At 39.3% G+C, this 17,829-nt stretch overlaps 1 protein-coding gene across 9 annotated transcripts in view; it reads right to left on the bottom strand.

Annotated features, from left to right (window-relative positions):
- Positions 1-17,829, bottom strand: part of FAT3 (FAT atypical cadherin 3) — a 410,737-nt gene that overhangs the window by 101,998 nt on the left and 290,910 nt on the right. For 7 of the 9 annotated variants that reach the window (XM_061343747.1, XM_061343753.1, XM_061343751.1 and 4 more), the window contains exons 5-7: positions 6,928-7,242; positions 4,797-5,007; positions 4,309-4,377 (exon numbers count right to left, since the gene is read on the bottom strand). In XM_061343747.1, the coding sequence (XP_061199731.1) occupies positions 4,309-4,377; positions 4,797-5,007; positions 6,928-7,242 (595 nt within the window). The remainder of the gene's footprint in view (positions 1-4,308; positions 4,378-4,796; positions 5,008-6,927; positions 7,243-17,829) is intronic. The other 2 variants (XM_061343752.1, XM_061343755.1) reach the window with 1 other exon arrangement.

Genomic DNA, 17,829 nt, shown 5'->3' with positions numbered 1-17,829 from the left:
GGGGTTTCTAGATGTCAGCTGGAAAATTTGCCTAAGGCAAGATATAATGCAGGTCTTGCAGAATGTGGGCTCTGCATCTCTGTTCCTTTTAAATTTCAGTTTGGTTTTGGGGTTTTCTGTTTATTTGTTGTTGGGTTTTTTTGTTGGTTTGGTTTGGTTGTGGGTTTTTTTTTTGGTTGTGTTTTTTCCCCCCAAACATATTCTGCTTACATTTTTGACTTTTGCATTTGCTGCAAGCAATGATTTTTTTGTGTTTTTCCGAGATGGGGATCCTTTCTGGGAAGCTCTGAACCTCTCTATGTTCCCTATTAGATGCTGATGCAGTTTAAGAATGGATTATGCTGCTGTGAGAACAGATATCTTCCTCTGAGAAGAAAACATGCCACCAAATCTGGAGCACTTACAGGCAAATGAGTCCCATGAGAGGGCCTTTCCCCATCTTTTCCATTGGAACAATAAAGTGGGATTGGACACACATCTCAGAAATATCTGATAAATGGAGAATGAGACTTGTTCAGTCTTAGATGCAAAGATGGATCACGCTGTACTCTGGAAGACATTCCCAACTCAAATACAGCTAAAATCCAGCAAGTCTTCCTTCAGGGGCAGACAGCAAAGAGCTGTTCAAACTTAATAAAGCCAAGATAGACTGAGATCCCCTCACAAGTCTCATTTGGCCTACCATGCCATGATGAATGAGTACAGAAGAAGAGAAATACATGAGAAGATCCAATTCAGAGAATGGTCCTCTAAAACACATTTTCTCACAGCAGAGAAGATCCTTACTTGTCTCGTACCAGAGTAAACTAACAACACCAAGGACAGGGATGATAAATGGGGGCAATTGCTACAAGTCTCACATTGCTGACAGCAGAGAATCAGAGGAAATGCAGAAAAGAAATTCACCCTAAAACTCCAAGATGAGTTTTCAGGATTTTCAGGAAAAGAAGCAAAGCCAAAATTTTCAGGTTTTTTATTTTCAAAAAAGATGAAATAAACTTAGTGACAGCCCTAAGAAATACAAATTCAGCTACAGATGTTTGTTAATCATAACATAGTAAACATTAGTAATACAACATGCAAATATTTATTCATTTATTTGCTACATTATGCTATGAAGAAGTAATAATACAGACTGAATCTTCAGATAAAACTGTTGTAAGGGAGCTAAAGCTTGGGGTTTGCTGCTAAGAAGCTGAAAGTAAGGGCATAAAAAGCAGAAAAAATCAGAAAGGTATTTTATTTCTCAGAGAATGTAATTCAAAAGAGGGCAGAGAGCTACATGTTTTAATGAGTATTTGTAGCACTGTGAATTCAATGGATATTTAATTAAAATTAATAGATAGTAAAAGTATTGCCATTTAAACACCCTTGATAAAATATTCTGATATGCTTTTAAGGCATAGGCTGGGGGAAGAAGGAAAGATAGAGGGAGGCCTGTTTGGAGAATCAGAGAGATGTTGTGCAACATGCTACTTAAGCAAAAACTAGCACCATGCAGCTTAGCTCCAGTGTCAAAGTCCTCATCACACCATTCCCACCACTAACAAAGAAAAGAGACAGTGAGGGCTCAATTTACCTGGGAGTAATAAAGATCTCTGACTTGTTTTGGATTTACCTCTGAAAATTAGTTACCCATAAATTATTGAATATATTTAACACAACTGAAACCACCTACGTTCACGTCTTTCACATTGTGGGATCTGCGTGAACTTAGAATCGTGCTGAATGCAGTCTGAAAACAGAAACCAGGTATGAAATCTCAACCATTCCCAATTAAACAAACAGGTAAGCATTTTGTTCCTCTCTAGCCCATGGAGGGAAGATAATCTTCCTGCCTGCAAGGCACCTTCCTCTCTTGGTGCTCAACAACTGAAGAACTTACACAGTTATTTAAAGCACATATAATTTACATACAAATTAGATGCTGAAGTTAGGCAGACAGAATACTACATAGACAAACTACATCTTCCCTCAGTCCTTTTTTTTTTTTTAGCTGGGAGAAAGTGCATGTTATGCATTAAAACAGGGGTCCTCTGGAATTCCAATGCCCATTTAGTTTGAAAAGGTCATAAATATAAAGGTCAAGCTGCAAACTCTGTATTAAACCATGCCTCTACATAAGCCTTTAGGGCTTTTGCTGACATACTGTGAACTGAGCACACAGGTCCAAAATCACAAAATACCAGATGGAGCAGGATCAGTTCTAGGTTTTACAGGAGCACCCAAACCATCTCTTGCATCAACAGCTCCATACAGCTTTCCATACATGACAACTTCTACTAATAAGCCAAGTCTCTCACTGGGCTTTTCAGCATTAGGCCTCAATGTTCCCCCAAAGGGAAGTATCAGCATCTTTTTCCACACAATGATATTGAGGAACAAGGAGAAAAAGTGTTTTTTCATACTGACATTGACTAATGGCAGCAAAGATAATCTAAATATACAGTGCTGTGCCAATATACTTCTCGGGGTGCACCTTGTATGAAGAGTGTCTGGAACAACAGGATCTTCTGCATGCCCTGGGTTGTTGGTTATTCCTATTGCAGAAACAGGTGCTGTTGTTAGTGCTATTATTTATAACAGCAGTAATATTTAATGACAAGATTCATATGGTAACAGCACTGAACTGGATGGTCAGGGTCACGGATTTCTCATTAAGTCTAGGAAAGCTCTGTCTCTATGACCCCCTGCAGTGATGCAGCATCTTGCAGCATCAGGAGCTACAGCCTATAGCAAAAACACTAGAGTTATTTAAATAGCAAAGCTCTTCTAAATCATTTGAACTATTTTACCCATAAAGGTTACAATAAATGACAAATTAAAGTATCATCTCAGTTTGGTAGGTGGAAAGGAAATATTATTATAAGGTGTTACTTGATTGCAAGTGACTCTAATAATGTAAAAGAATTCAGCAGAAGAGTGGGGGCTTCTCTTTGTGCTTAAACAGGCAGCATTTTAATGAGAGTTGGTGAATTCATCAAGGAAAGGACCAAAAAGCTGCAAAAGGCAGAGGAGTCCAGCAAAAAGCTCAAATGGGAAAAAAAAAGTCAAAACCATCAATAAAGGCGGATTTCTCCTGGGAGGAAAGTTAGGGTCAGTGAGGAAGACAAAGGGAATGTAAACATTAGCTAATAAATTGCATGTAGCACACTGAAAAAAACCAGGGGAATGGGAGGAAGACTGTAGGAAACATACGCTGTCCTTCCCCAGGGGCTAGCAGGAACCCTAGAACATGGTAATAGCTTTGGGTTTAATTTTAATGCGGTTGGCATATTGGAAGCCGTGCTACACATTCAAAGAGGAAGTGTTGCTGTTTCTGTCTGCCATCTGCACAAACTAGCAATAAAAGGTAGATGAAAATGACTCTGACAGACCCTTTCTCTTGTGGTCCTTGCCCTTCCTGTTGGCTAAACCCACCTGCAAATCGCTGTGCTGAAATGAGAGCCAAGCCCAACCCCAGTAAATAAAGACTGCTGATGCACCCTTTCCACTAAGTCTGTGGCAAAGGCTTTTTGTTTTCCTGTAATCTTTTGTGCAGTATTTTCTTTATAACCCTTCATTTAAATAACACCACTTTGTGCAGACACTGTTTTACATCCAGAGGTATACAAGCATTATGCAGAAGTATTTTCAAGTATTAAGTAGCACAATAACTTTGCAGCGTCATTGTGCTGCTGGGGAAAGTCTCATTTTGGAGATGTTAAATGAGTTATTTTAATGACACAACTGAATCAGAAGCAGAAGTGGGAAATAGATTCCTATGAACATTGACTGTTTCTCCACTGCAAACCACGTCAGCTCCCTGTCTTTTTAGCAGCTAAATCTCTACTGGCAGTTCCCTGTGATTTTAAGACTTCTAAGGCTTCCTCTTTGCTAAGGATATTTCTCACTCCCTATTTTTATAAGCAATTTTACGTAAGGCAATTTTGTGGTTGAGATCTCACATCAAAACACATTTTTCTTTTTCAGCTTGCATTCAAGACAAACTTTTGGTGGCTCCATTTGTAACCCATATGTTGATGCATCCCATTCTGTTTCACAGTTAAATGGATGGCACTGGACTGTGAAAAGTTTGAATTAATTATTCGTGATAAACTGTGGAAAATCCGTGAATAAAATGATAATAATTGGACACAAATACGGTAAAAGCTGTCATAGAAAGAAACGCAGCACATCCATGTGTCGCATCGCATCCTGTCACAGGCACTTATGAAAGATGTAATATAAATTGTCTCAAAGAACTTGCAAAAATAAAAGGCAGCCTGGATAGTCGTATTTTAGCAAATGTGTTTGCACTAAGGGTACCTTCTGTTGAACAGTTCTGCCCACAAGCTGTCTGTAGAATATAGAACATCTCTCGAGCATGCTTGCCACCTTGAAGCAGGGCAGTCGGAAGCAGAAAAAAAAGAACAGAATGCAGAAAAAAAGGTGAAGAAAGAGAGAAATGAGGGACAGCAAGTCTAAGTACCATAAATACATTTAGAAATGAGATTAGCAAAGTATGACAATAGAATTTAAATGACAGACAACATTAAGATTGCAGTAAATAACATAGTATGAAAAAAAAACAATTCAGCCATACAGCGCTCTTTTTTCAGCTTAGCTAAGGAGTCATAACAAAAGCAGGAGTATTATTATTATTGTTATAGCTATATTAAAACAGCATTTTCATCTCAGCATTATGAAAGTGGGTTTAATTTGGGGCGGGGGGCACAGTTCATGGTTAGTTTTCTTGCTCTCAAAACCATACATACATACGCTTTGCTTCCTCACCCCACTGGCTCCCAACTTACCGACAATATCAAACCAGAGAGGAATGTTAGATGGTTGCACAGAAACCACCCCAACGATTTCTGTCACTTTATCACTTTCCATGACGGTGAAGTTGTAAAAGGGTTCATCAAAAGTCAGGGGCACAGGTGAGGGTGCAGGCTTTTTTATCCATTCAATATGGAGGCGTGCAGTTGAGGATTTCTGGGGCCGGCCATTGTCCACTGCTTTTATCTGGCAGGTACAAAGAAAAGAGGACTCCGATTGAGCATCCCAGTTGGACAGTTCAGACCTAATCCTATTGCACGAACATGACATCTTGGAAAATGGCCTTTGAAATGCTGTATGCAAAATCCATGGAAAAAGATAAGCACTTATTTCACAGTTCTCTCTTTTTTTTTTCCATTACGCTTTGACTTTTCATTGAAAAGACTGATTTTAAACTGAAATGCTTTGTTTTAGGCCAGGATGGCTCCCACTAGCCTACCTAGTGGGAGGTGTCTCTGCCCATGGCAGGAAGGTTGGAACTAGATGATCTTAAGGTCCTTCCCAACCCAAACCTCTCTCTGATTCTATGAACCTATGACCATGTTGCTCAAGATCCTGTACATCCTGGCCTTGAACACTGCCAGGGATGGAGCATTCACCACTTCTTTGAGCAGCCTTATCCAGCGCCTCACCATCCTCACAGTAAAGAACTTCTTCCTTATGTCTAATCTGAATTTGCCCTATTTAAGTTTAAACTGTGACAGTGTAAGGCCTCCTGGAGATGCAGTTCAAGACTACTCCACAAAGATCCTCCTCTCCAGAACCAGCTTCCTCCTCTGACTTCATACTCCACGCAGTTCCCTCCTTTGACTTTATCCTCCACCCAGTTCCCTCTTTCAGCAAAGCTGGGAGCTTTATAATGACCTTGTGGGCTGTCAAGCACATGCAAAACATGCTCAGCCAGACCACATTTGATTGCTTTTAAATGGCATCTGTATTGCAGATAAGACTGGTATTCCTTACGTTGCCTTCTTCAGGATCATTAATTGAGTTAAATCAGTTTCAGATCATTTCCCCTATTCTCCAAAACAAATATGATTTAATTCTTTGCCATATTTATTTTCCTTGCTTTCTCCTCTCTGTTGTGTTCATTAAGAGCTGCCCTGCTTGGTGCTAATTCTTTTTATTTTAATGTCATCTAGAGGGATGGACAGACTTCAGGTTTGGTACGCTTCATGGTTTCAATACAGCAAAGACAAGATGAGCAGCAATAAACAACAGGCTTAAGGAAAGGGAGAATATAGGTTGCAACATTAGTGCTTTTGTGAATAACATCAATGTCAAAGGGTTTTTATTTTAAAACTAAAAGAAACGTTTCTGGCTACATAAGACCACTGGTGTAAATATGCTGTTATTATGTCTGTCAAAAACAGGAAATATTTTCCTGGCATTTCTTTCTCTAGAAATGTGCTTTGTGGGTTTGGTGCTAACAGTTGCCATCCTGCTCTGTTCAAGGTAGGCAGTGCCTTAACTACAACTTGTTTGCTTATTGCTGTAGATGAAGAGTGCACCTTCGGGTCTCTTATTGCATTACATCAACATCACCATCTTCTATTCTTTCTGACTTTGACCTTGTCTGTGTGGTTTGAGTTGAGTTCTGGCAGAAGTTTTTGACTGAGATTCCTTTTAATTGAAATTGCTGTCATACTCTTTAATGTGCTGAGAAGGGTACTACAACATGGACTACACAGTACTCCTCCTCCCTGAGGCCACCTAATTTGGATAAAGATACAAGAAAGAAATTGTGTCCACAAAAAAGATGAATAACCATTCATAGCTGTATGTGTCCAGTGTAACACGATACAACTTTGTAAGCAGGCAAGCCCCTGGTCTTCATTTGTGCGTATTTAAGGGAACAATTTACACCAATAGTTTGCAAGTTGACTGAACAGTCTCATAATAGTTCGCTACATGAACACTCACTCAGACTCGAGTTTTTGGCAGGAGTTGTATGTCAATACTAGACTTCTTAATACAGTCAGGTCTTAGATATAGATCATACACTGAACACATTCAGTACCACTCTTTATACTGGAGGGCCTATTCCTGAAGAAAAGTCAGATCATGGGTTTGTACGGGTTTGTACATCAATGAATGGGCACTTACTGTTAAGATGTCATAACTCCCCGCTGTAAACTGCTTCCTGGAGGAAACCATCCCTGTTTTGGGATCAATAAAAAATTTCCCATCGTCATTTCCATCCACGATGCTGTATGAGATTTCTGCATTAGGGCCTTCATCTTTGTCAAAAGCAAAAGCTCTGTAGATTGGCTCCCCTCTTTTCTTACGATCCCTCTCTGGCAGTTTGATTTGATAGACTTTCTCCGGAAACTGAGGTTTGTTATCATTCTCATCCAGAACCTGGACCACCACCCAAACAGAGGACTGCTTGGGAGATGTGCCCCCATCTGAGACGGTTACCTGAAAAACAGCAGCAGTAGAGGTTATTCTGAATGGATACAGTGGGACTTCATTGATTGAAAAAACCCCATAAAATATAAGGAAACACCCTTCCCTTCCCAAATGTAACTTGCAGTTTACAAAATCTGCACACACAAGACATGTTCACTATGAACATGTTCAGTGCCTAACTCAAGTATTCCCACAATAGCAAGTATACAACTCTGGAAGATATTTTACTTCTGAGATGAACTTGGAATGGGAAACCGCCAACAGATGAGAAACCTATTTCTCAAAACATAAAATCCTTTAATCTCGACTTCTTCAAGTTTATCTCAGAAGAGAAAACAGGAATTAACCCATTAAGGAGGATCCCTGCTTTTCTGGAAACAGATATTAACATTTCTTCAGTCAAGCAATGAATTTGAAAGACGCATTTTTTCTTCAATCTTGAGAGAATCTGTCACTTTTTTCCCATTAATTACTTAGACTTTCTTAAACAACAAAAGGATTTCTGTCAGATCTTTTCATTCATTACCTGAGATGTGACAGCTCATTAATTCTAAGACTGCTTTATATGATTCTAAGCAGCACTGAGAGGCAGGTTAGCAAAAAATTTCTGCTGCATTAAGCATACTGTAATGCCAAAAACACATGAGAAATAAAATCTTTGAGACAAAAGTTAATTAGTAATTTAGCTGCAACTTAAAAAGAACTACTAATAATTTTCAGTCTGAAACACTGAAAATTAAATGATCCAAGTTCAACAAGAGATTTAATAATATGCCTTCAAAATGCAATCAATATGTTTCCAACTTCTCCCTCAATATTTCGATTGCATTTATTAAAGAGAAAGAAATAAGGCAGAAAGTTATTTCTGTTTGCATGAAAGAAGTTCACATTTCACTTTCAGCTACATATGCTAACATGCCAATTCCCACAGTAGCAATTTCTGATGATAGTGAGCCAAGATATTACATCCTTTTCCCTGCTAATACCGATCACTGCACATCAATTGCTTTCCTGGGTAGGTCCTCAATGCTTCATTTTCCTTAAGTGTTTCTGTGTTCTCTTACAAATCATGCAGTCCTGATGTCCAATCCTCAGGCAAACCAGAAGTTTTCTGAGAATAATGTCCCTTGCTTTTGTCCTCTCCTTCCAAAAAGAAGTCTAACCTTAGTGTAACCCCAGTTAAGTACTGAGATCAGCAGAAAACCTACAACATTTTCTACGACAAATGTAAAAGACCTTTTCAATTTCCTGCATTTAACTACACTTTTAAAAACTGATGGAGTGGAAGGGAGAAAACTGACACCCTTAGGGAGTGAAACCCCTTATTTACAGAAAAATCAGTGGTGGGGCACTACATAGTGGCAATATAAAATCTCCCGAATTAGCCCATAACTCATTTGGAGAGTGGAGCCTGTCTTCCCATAGCAACCTCAGGCCTCTCTCCCTCCTAAAACTGTTACCAGGGTTACCAATTAGCACTTGGGACTGCCACTTCCTGATGGGGATGACTGTGTGCTGGGAGCTGGATGGGGATGGACCATCCTTATCCTGCAAAGCCACCAATTCGCCATCTTCCAGTTACCATTGAGGCAGCTCATTGCTAGCACTCAGCCATCCAGTTCACATTCCCCACACTTCCCAAACTAGAATTCATAACGCTGAAAGGCTGCACACATGGCTGGGAATCTGCCTTTCCACCCACTGAGTGACTCCACTGGGGACTTCAACATCTCCACTGCTCCAGAACTTCAGAGCTTCTATAGCAAACAAAAAAGCCAATTCTGCCAATTCTCCTATTACAGGCTGTCAGCAATGAATACCTTTTGTCCCGCTCAGAGGCTGATCTCTCCTATTTCTGTTTTACTCTGGTGCAACTGGCCAAGCTCTCTGCAAGACCACAGGTTAACAAAGAAAAATCTTCAGGATTTTTGCTGACTCCAGAGATACAATAATCAATGGTGCCAGGCAGTACAGGCTTTAGTAGAAACAGAGACACACTTATTAAATACTGGTTAACAAAATGCTGTTCTGGGGGTTAATGTTTCTAATGCACAGAAAATACTAGCAAGATTCGGGAGGCATGTTTCCTGAACTCAAGATTATTTTTTTTTTGGAAAAGATGTTTTTTCCAACCTTCTAGAATAAAAAAAAAAAAAAAAAAAAAAAAGGGTGATGGAGATAAAAAGTTTACAAGCAATAACAATAATAAAATCTCTGAAAACCACAGTGGTATAGGTAGTCAGGCATTTATGGTAAAAACTTACTTCAGAGACTGCTCAAGAAGAGAAACCGTCCTCCTCTCTTACCACTACATAGTCTCACAGTTTGTTAGGTTACTGCTAAAATCCTGCCTAATACAGTGTTGTGGCACGTTAGTTAGCATTTGTTTTTGTAAGCCCAAACTTGTGGGAAATCCATTCAATAACAGAAAAGTTGCACTGAAAGTATTTGCTGACAGCTAATTGAAAATAGCGATGGCTATAATGTGAAATGCCAGCTAATTAGAAGAAATTAACACAGAAGGCCTGAAGTTAGTCAATTCTACTCTGTCTAAAACTTTATGTCCCCAGAGAGTAAAACGTTATGTACAAGCTAAGCCTTTTTCTCTGGGTGACACTCAAAACTTTTCAAAGTGACAGGCTCCAGCTCCGCTTGAAAAGCTCCAAGCGCCAGACACGGGAGCTGAAGCATGAGTTAAAGCTCCCTCTTTGCAAACATGTACATTAATTAATTAACCTGCCCTCACACTAGCAATGTGGTTATTTCCCTAACTGTAAATCCGCGCCCTGGCTGACCTCTCTTTTCTGCTCCATCAGCCTGACCCCAGCCTGGCTTTTCAGCTTCCCACTATAAACAGGGTAAATGATGCAAAAACCTCCTCTGTCCCTACAGAAAACACATTAAAACTGCCCCTCAACATGTTAAAACAAAACAGCAAATTGCTGGCAGTTCACAATTGTTCCCAGACCAACATGGAGAGGACCAGAGAGGTCATTCAGCACACTGCTCTGCAAATAGCATCTCTACCTGGATACCGTATCACACCAGCACTTAGGAGCCCCTCTAACTAAGGCAGTTTGATTCAAATATTAACACAGTTCTCAGCAAAATCCTTAAACAGCTGAAAATTACAGTGAAAAGTAACCAGGGCGGGGAGGGAGGCTGGGACGTTTGTATGACAAAGATACACAAGCTAATTCACAGCTGGTATCTCTGGAAATGTGAAAAGCAGATGTGCAAGGCACAGGAGATCTTGCCAGGAGAGAAGCTGTAATTCAGGACCAGTGAGGTTATTTTGTTTAGAAACCTGCAAATGGCATTGCAGGGAAAAAAAACCAAACAAACAAAGGAAGGCGATACAGATAAATCACAGACCGTCTCAATATATGCTTGTCAAGATGTGCCATCAAAAACCCAACAACATGTGAATCTTTCAGTAATCATGATGGGGAAATGGTGAGGATCTGAGTTAAAACCTGCCTAATGGAGATAAGGAATGGCTGCTTGATCAGCATGTGCTTTCCTATATGCCAAACATCTCCTCCAGTCTACGTGCAGAGCCTGGTATTCACACACTGTGGGTCCAGACATGCTGCTTCTGCCCCATGCACAACCTGAGATAGGCCAGCCAGCTGCTGTCCCTTGTGCCCTTTTGGTTAGGTACTGATGCTCATCCTGTGTCAACACAGCCTAAGCAGAAGATATGACCTCTCAAGGCTGGGATACAGTCATGAAAGTAGATGAATTTTGACCCTCTGAACAACCATACAAAGGTTTGGTCCTTTGAACAGGGGTAGAATATCTTACAAGGAATGTAATGGCGTGTTTAGTAGTGTCTGAGGGCAATCAGAGAGCAAGAATAATAGAATTATATATACAACTTCCATGGTGAAATCCTAAGCATCACTGCTGTTTTACCACAACTTACAGACAGTTCCACTACAGTTTTCTTCATAAAATGAGCACTTTCTGCCAGGAATCTGCATTTATCCTTTGGTTTTAATGTTTATGACTTTACTGAACCATGTCAACCAATACACATATAGGTACTGGTTACCTGGAAACTTCTTTGCTGGCGTAACAATATTCACGTATCCCTTACAATGGTTCCTTCAGCTGGATGGACCAGGACAAGGACTCCTGAAATTCCCTTTACTTACATCAGATGCATATTTTTGGAGAAAACCACACAAAAATATCTCCTTCTACAGGGTATAACAAATTCAGTAAAATAACAGAACTTTCAAAATCCAAGTACGGCCATTTCCATTTCTTCTGCAGAACCTGCTTCAATAGGTTTGATCTATAGACATTAACACTATCTCTCCTACAGGACTGAGGAGATATTCTTTCATATTCATGTTTATTTTCAAGTCCACAGATCAACTAAAAAGGGAATTCCACAGCAGTGGACCTTCTCAGTGAAAACCAAGGTTAGCATTAACTGTTGAACATACAGCAGCCAGAATATTAGATGTGAAAATGTCTTTGCTTTATGAGCATGGAGAAGGCAGGAAGGAGATGTCTAGGGTGAAAATATTGGCTGAAACACAATACCAGTCTAGCAGAACTCAACACTGGTGACATAAATAATTTTGCCTTGAGTCAGGCACTCCCAAGAATTGGACTGTGAAACTTAATTGGAGGAGGTTTAGCCCTTGACTTATTTCAGAATGCAAATGCAACCGTGAGGACCACCCTCCTGAATTAAAAGTCCAATATTGTGTCTCATTAACAAAAGCTCATGACTTCCAAGGTAATTATTAACTCAGCTGGAGAGACTAGCTAGCAGGGATCTTACTTCAACAAGTATAACAAGACAATCAGCAGGTGTTTAATGCGAGTTATCAAGCCTCAAGAAGAATGAGAATCTTCTTCCATATCATTCCTTGGCAGAAGGAAGTACTCAGCCTACCCAATTTTAAGTTAAGAGGCACTGCCACGTTACTGTCATTAGCATTGCTAAATGCTGAAGATGTCATATTTGCTTGCTTATTTTAATTCGTGTGGTATCTGCTGAATGCAAAAAGAGTGAGTTGAGATGCCTGCGTCTCATCTGAAGATTATGCATAAATCAGGCTTTCAGGTAAAAGTCTTTCCCTTCCCTCAACCAGAAATGTCAATTTTGCCTCAGAAAACTTTAGAAAAGATAATCTGGTTGAATTATTGAAGACAGAAGAATGATCAGAGGGAGCCTGAGAGCTGAGGCATACCCCTGCTGTTAGTGACTGATGGGTTTGTTTCTTCTGCCAATGTGCAAACGAGCCGCAATACCTATTGTAAGAGTCTCTGGAATTCAGTCCAAGTAAGAGAAATAAAAGATTATAAAGGAGAGCTCATTGAGGGATAAATGGAACTTTAAAGTCAAATACACTGAATTACTATCTTCGCCTACTTCAGAGAGCTACTGAATTCACAGCTGAATTCTTACAAGGAAATATTTTTCTGAAATGCATGATATTACTGAACTACATCTTGGATTGTTGTTACGAACTGAAGGCAGTGTAGCTCAAAGATATACAGAATAGGAGAGGAAAATAAAAGGTTTTTCATTTTCTCAACACAAATACTGAGTTAGCTGTAGCAAACTAGGTGACTTTTATTTCTAATCCTTTTTTGGCACCTGTGGAAAAGAAGTGGGCAGATGTAGCCTAACAGAATGTAGCATTGCCCCAGAAGACAAATTAGTTAAACACTTCTTGTAGGAAAGAGCGCCAATCATATCAGTATGACCATCTTTCCCTATTTCCTTTACAATGTGCTAAACTGGGAACTCTTGTTTTCAATCATAAAAACATTAATCCATTCACTCTGGCCAGCTATGAGAAATAAATTATTTAGAGTACATTTTAAATACAGATTATTACTGACACAAACACTCTAGGTGGCTGATTAGGAAAGCCAATGGCTTCCAGCCACATTTAAACTAGAAAGCAGTGCATAATGGTCTGTTATACCATTTGAGAATTAACGATGACATCAGGTAATTTCAGCACTGTGCTGCCAAAAGACAGGAAGGAAGGAAGGAAGGGAGGCTTTTTCATTTGGAGTTAAGTGCTCCCTGCAGTATCTACAAACCTAAATACTAGAAGAGTGTACTGGAGAAAGTCTTAGAGGCTTCAAATCTTAGCTTTTGTCAGACTCAAAGTACTGAGACCAGTGGATGGTAATCAAATAATCTGGTAGAATGAAATACCAGAATGAGTGACTTAAAAGCCCAGAAATATTACTACTACTACTACTGTTACTACTTCTTCTTCTACCACATTTATACTGTGTCATATTTTATTCTACAAACTTTTTGAAAATTGAAACAGTAAACAGGAGTGAGAAACTCTGAACAGCAACCTAAGGCTTGTTTTTTAGCTTTAGTAGCAATACAAGGAAGAATGTGTAACTCTTGACAGTGACTCTCTAAAAGGAAAAAAAAAAGTAATTTTCTGTGGGCAGTGCTTTTAAAGATCATTGCAGTTTGGAGATCCTGGCAGCCTATAAGTACAGCATCAGGCTGTATTTATAGTGTCCTACAATGGATAGATGCTAAGGTAAGTGCAGAACCAACCATTACTCTATTAAATTCCCAGGACACCAGAGCAGCCTGTCCTATGTTAAGAGAACCTCTTCTAGGCAATGTCAGAAAGTATCTCCCCCTTCTTTTCACTTACTAAAAATAAAACGACAGTCCTCAGGAATGTCAAGCTCCTACAAGTTTACTTTTGACAAACTTTTTTCTGGAGGTGTTCAAGGCCAGGTTGGACAGAGCCTTGGGAGACATGGTTTAGTGTGAGGTGTCCCTGCCCATGGCAGCGGGGTTGGAACTAGATGATCTTAAGGTCTTTTCCAACCCTCACCATTCTATGATTTTATGATTCTATGAAACCATAGGTAAAACTTTGCTCAGAAGTGACTCTAAGCCGATCACTTTACAGAAGTCCAAATGTTCCCCTACTTCCAGTGGTGGAGTTTAACACAGAAAATCATAACCTGCAATGCCCAACAGTGGTGTCTAAACACTTATGATTCAGCAGAAATCATCTGGTAAGAGATAACATTGCACAGATAGGACTTTTCATGAGCTTCTAGGTGATAACACCACCTTTGGAAGTGGTGCTTGAAGCTACACAGATCATATCCTATGTTGAACAGTCTGCAAATGGAAAGTTTGAGATGATCGTAATAAGAACATCAACCTCAGTTTCCAAACAACAACTGTAAAAGTATTTTGAGTACATGAAGAGCTTCCTTTCTTTCCTCATAAGGCTACAATAATGAATATGCTACCCCAGCAGAATGAAATTAATGAAAATTTGAAAAGCAGAAATATACAGTCCAAATAGTACTCTAATAATATCTGGACTCAAGGAACCAAGGACATTTACCCACCTTCAGATAGACACCATACAAACAAGATAAAGATTGATAGGCAATTGATTAAAATAATTTTTACAGGAATATGAAGCCTCTTTAGGAACAACCTATTACTAAACAGAATTATAAGTACCCTCATAGCCTCTGAATGAGGAAGAAGATTAAAGTTCTGTATTGATCTTCACTGTAAACTTTGAAGGTGTTTAGCTCCTGCTGATAGTGAAGATTACAATCAGAGAGTTTTGTGAACAGAAAATGAGCAGTCAGATCTGAGAATATTTCACTTCAAGCAGCTTTAAATAACATAATGCTTGCAAATTAAGATATTTATACAGTTTAATGATGGTAGCAATCTCCACGTCAATTGTAATTCCTTTCATACCTGGGTATCTATTTCAGCCATTTGTGGATTTTGCTTTCTTGTTATATGAAACACCTGTGATCAAATATTGATAAGTTCCCCTCTACCAGATTCACCTCTACAGATAATGCCCTTCTCCAAAATCTTATCTCAGCACTCAGGAAATAGAATAGCTCTCAGGTTTTGTGCTTCAAAAGAGGTGTGCTTCAACTTCTAAGCTCACTGCACTGCTCTTTTCTCAAATATTCAATTACCCTTCTATTTTTATTCACAAAAGTCACTTTATTCTCATTTTCACTATAAGCGGGAACTGCACCTTCTTCATTTTCCTCAAAATGATGATGATTGTTACATGTCCCCAACATTTCCCTTTTCATAATTACACCAGTCAATATGTGTAATCATGTGAGAAAAACATTCTGGCTATTAATAAAGACATAAGATCTTACCCATGCTTCCAAGATCTTTCCCTAATATTATTAATTTATTTTATATTTTAATTAACAACAGAAATGCCGTGCTCAAAAATATATGCTGATATATTGCCAAAATTTAATCAAGCTATAGTACTAGTCACAGTGGAGTTAATTAATCAAGCAGCAAAGCAATATATACTTTACATCCTTACTTCGGTATGCAGCTGTATCAGTTTGTAGTATAGGTCCCCAGATATTCAAACTGATGTGAAATAAAGGCACAGCAACTCTTTTCGTTCTCAAATTGCGTGCAGGTGATTTCCTGTGTGTGGCAACAGCCCTTCATCTATTTTGCAGTAAGTCAGCAGCTCTGCCTCATGCTAATGTGGTATGTGGTGTTGCACTTCCTCTGAGAAAAGACAATGCACAAAGGAGCTTGCTCTGCTTTGCCCTCTGGAATACTGTGTTATGCAGTTTCTATTACAATAGAGCAATAACTTGAACTAAAACTATGAGTCTTCAAAGTAGATCCATATTTTCTCCTAAACTATAATATTAAAACTTATTTCCAAACAATTTTTTTTCATACAAACACAGAATCAGAGAATGGTTTGGGTTGGAAGGGACCTTAAAGCTCATGCAGTTCTAACTCCCTGCCATGGGCAGGGACACCTTACACTACAGCAGGTTGCTCCAAGCCCTGTCCAACCTGACACTGAACACTGCCAGGGAGATGGAACTATCTGGACTCCAAATTTTTGTCATGATTACAGCCCCTGCCTTCTGATGTTGGATGAAACACCCTTAGCTGAAGCTCTGTGATGGTCAGGTTCGAAACATAGAATCATAGAATAGTTAGGGTTGGAAAGGACCTTAAGATCATCAAGTTCCAATCCCCCTGCCATGGGCAGGGACACCTCACTCTAAACCATATTACCCAAGGCCTCGTCCAACCTGGCCTTGAACACTGCCAGGGATGGAGCATTCACAACCTCCCTGGGCAACCTATTCCAGTGCCTCACCACCCTAAAACAATATTGTTATTACTTAGGCGGTGGCCTAATGAATTCCCCAATTAATCAATGAGACCAAGGATATACCCTGTAATTCCTTAAAATTCTTTACTTTATATGAAGCAGAACCAAGTATTTTCAAAGGAAAGATAACACTTTTTTTTTTTTTTTTAATGCACTAACAAGTAGCTCTTGGTTGTGTTAACAGAGGATGACACCACCTTGTCTTCAGCAGAAAGGCAGATTAAGATACACCCAGCCCCATCTGCAGCTCCTCCTCCAGCCATTTGTTATTCCCCTATCATCAGTTTGCAGCCACCTTCACCTGCCAATAAACTGTTTGTGCATCTGTGCTACAAACAGGGCTACTGAAATAACCAGGGCTTAAGATGAAGTGCTGAAAGAAAAGGAAATCCCCTAGGAGATAGATGGTTAATGCTTGATGGCAGTGGAAGAGCAAAACGCAGAGCAGCTTGCCAGGTCCCCAAGTCAGGGTGGGGGCTACTGAAGGGAAATGCATTGAGTAACTACAGTTTTGGTGATGCATTCTGCAATTTCAGTACAGATGGTAAATTACTCTACTCATCCCTCTCCCCCCCGCAATGCCCTACCATACAATCCATCACTCACCAACAAGCCTTTGATCAGCACCAAAGTAGGCAAAGCCAGAACTCAAGGTAAAAGATTTTGTGGCACATCAATAAGTGCTGAAAATATCAAAAGTTCCATCTTAGGCTATTTTTTCCACAAAATGCAAGGTGAATGGTCTCCATCCACACATACATGTAGAATGTTTCAAAGACAGCTTTATAGCTGATAGCCTGATGAGTGGCCTCTGACATTTAAATGCAATCTAGCTTTTTCAGGGTAAAAAATGAAGCTCCTACAGTTTTACATTCAAAATAAAGCTTAACAGGTAAAAACCTGATTAATAAATATTGACTTCCTAGACAGGTAAAATGTATATAAAATCAGACCTTTAAAGGGGCATAGGCTGTTCCCAATTTTCAATCCCATAGAGATAATCTAAATTTGCAGAAAGCAAGAATGAACATTTTAGGCCTCAGAAATGTATGTGGCTTTAGAGAACAGTCACTAAACAAGAAGACTGCTGGGACCATTTTCATTAGTCTAAAGAGAAAAAATGAAGACATGATTTTTTTTGTGATGTTCAAGTTATTTGATAGAAGTTTCTTTGGGTAGCAATGAGGTGCAAAGTGAAGTGTTATGCTTGCTTGAATAAAGTAACTTTTGGAGTCAGATGAGGACTACATCTTAAGATATCATATGAAGTAGCATAAAAATGCTTAGACAATCTGTATGGAATATAAGTAAAATAAGGTAAAGCAGATAAGTATGAATAAAGAGGTTGGTTTGGGGGCTCTTCCCAAGGTGGTTTTTCAAATGACAGTATCATTCCGGTTTTGTCAGACCAGCT

The sequence above is a fragment of the Neopsephotus bourkii genome, unplaced genomic scaffold, assembly GCF_033783945.1.
Source record: "Neopsephotus bourkii isolate Nb327-2 ecotype Australia unplaced genomic scaffold, CSIRO-AGI_Nbou_v1 NB_1825, whole genome shotgun sequence".
NCBI lineage: Eukaryota > Metazoa > Chordata > Aves > Psittaciformes > Psittacidae > Neopsephotus > Neopsephotus bourkii.
This window is presented reverse-complemented; position numbering and strand designations above follow the sequence as displayed.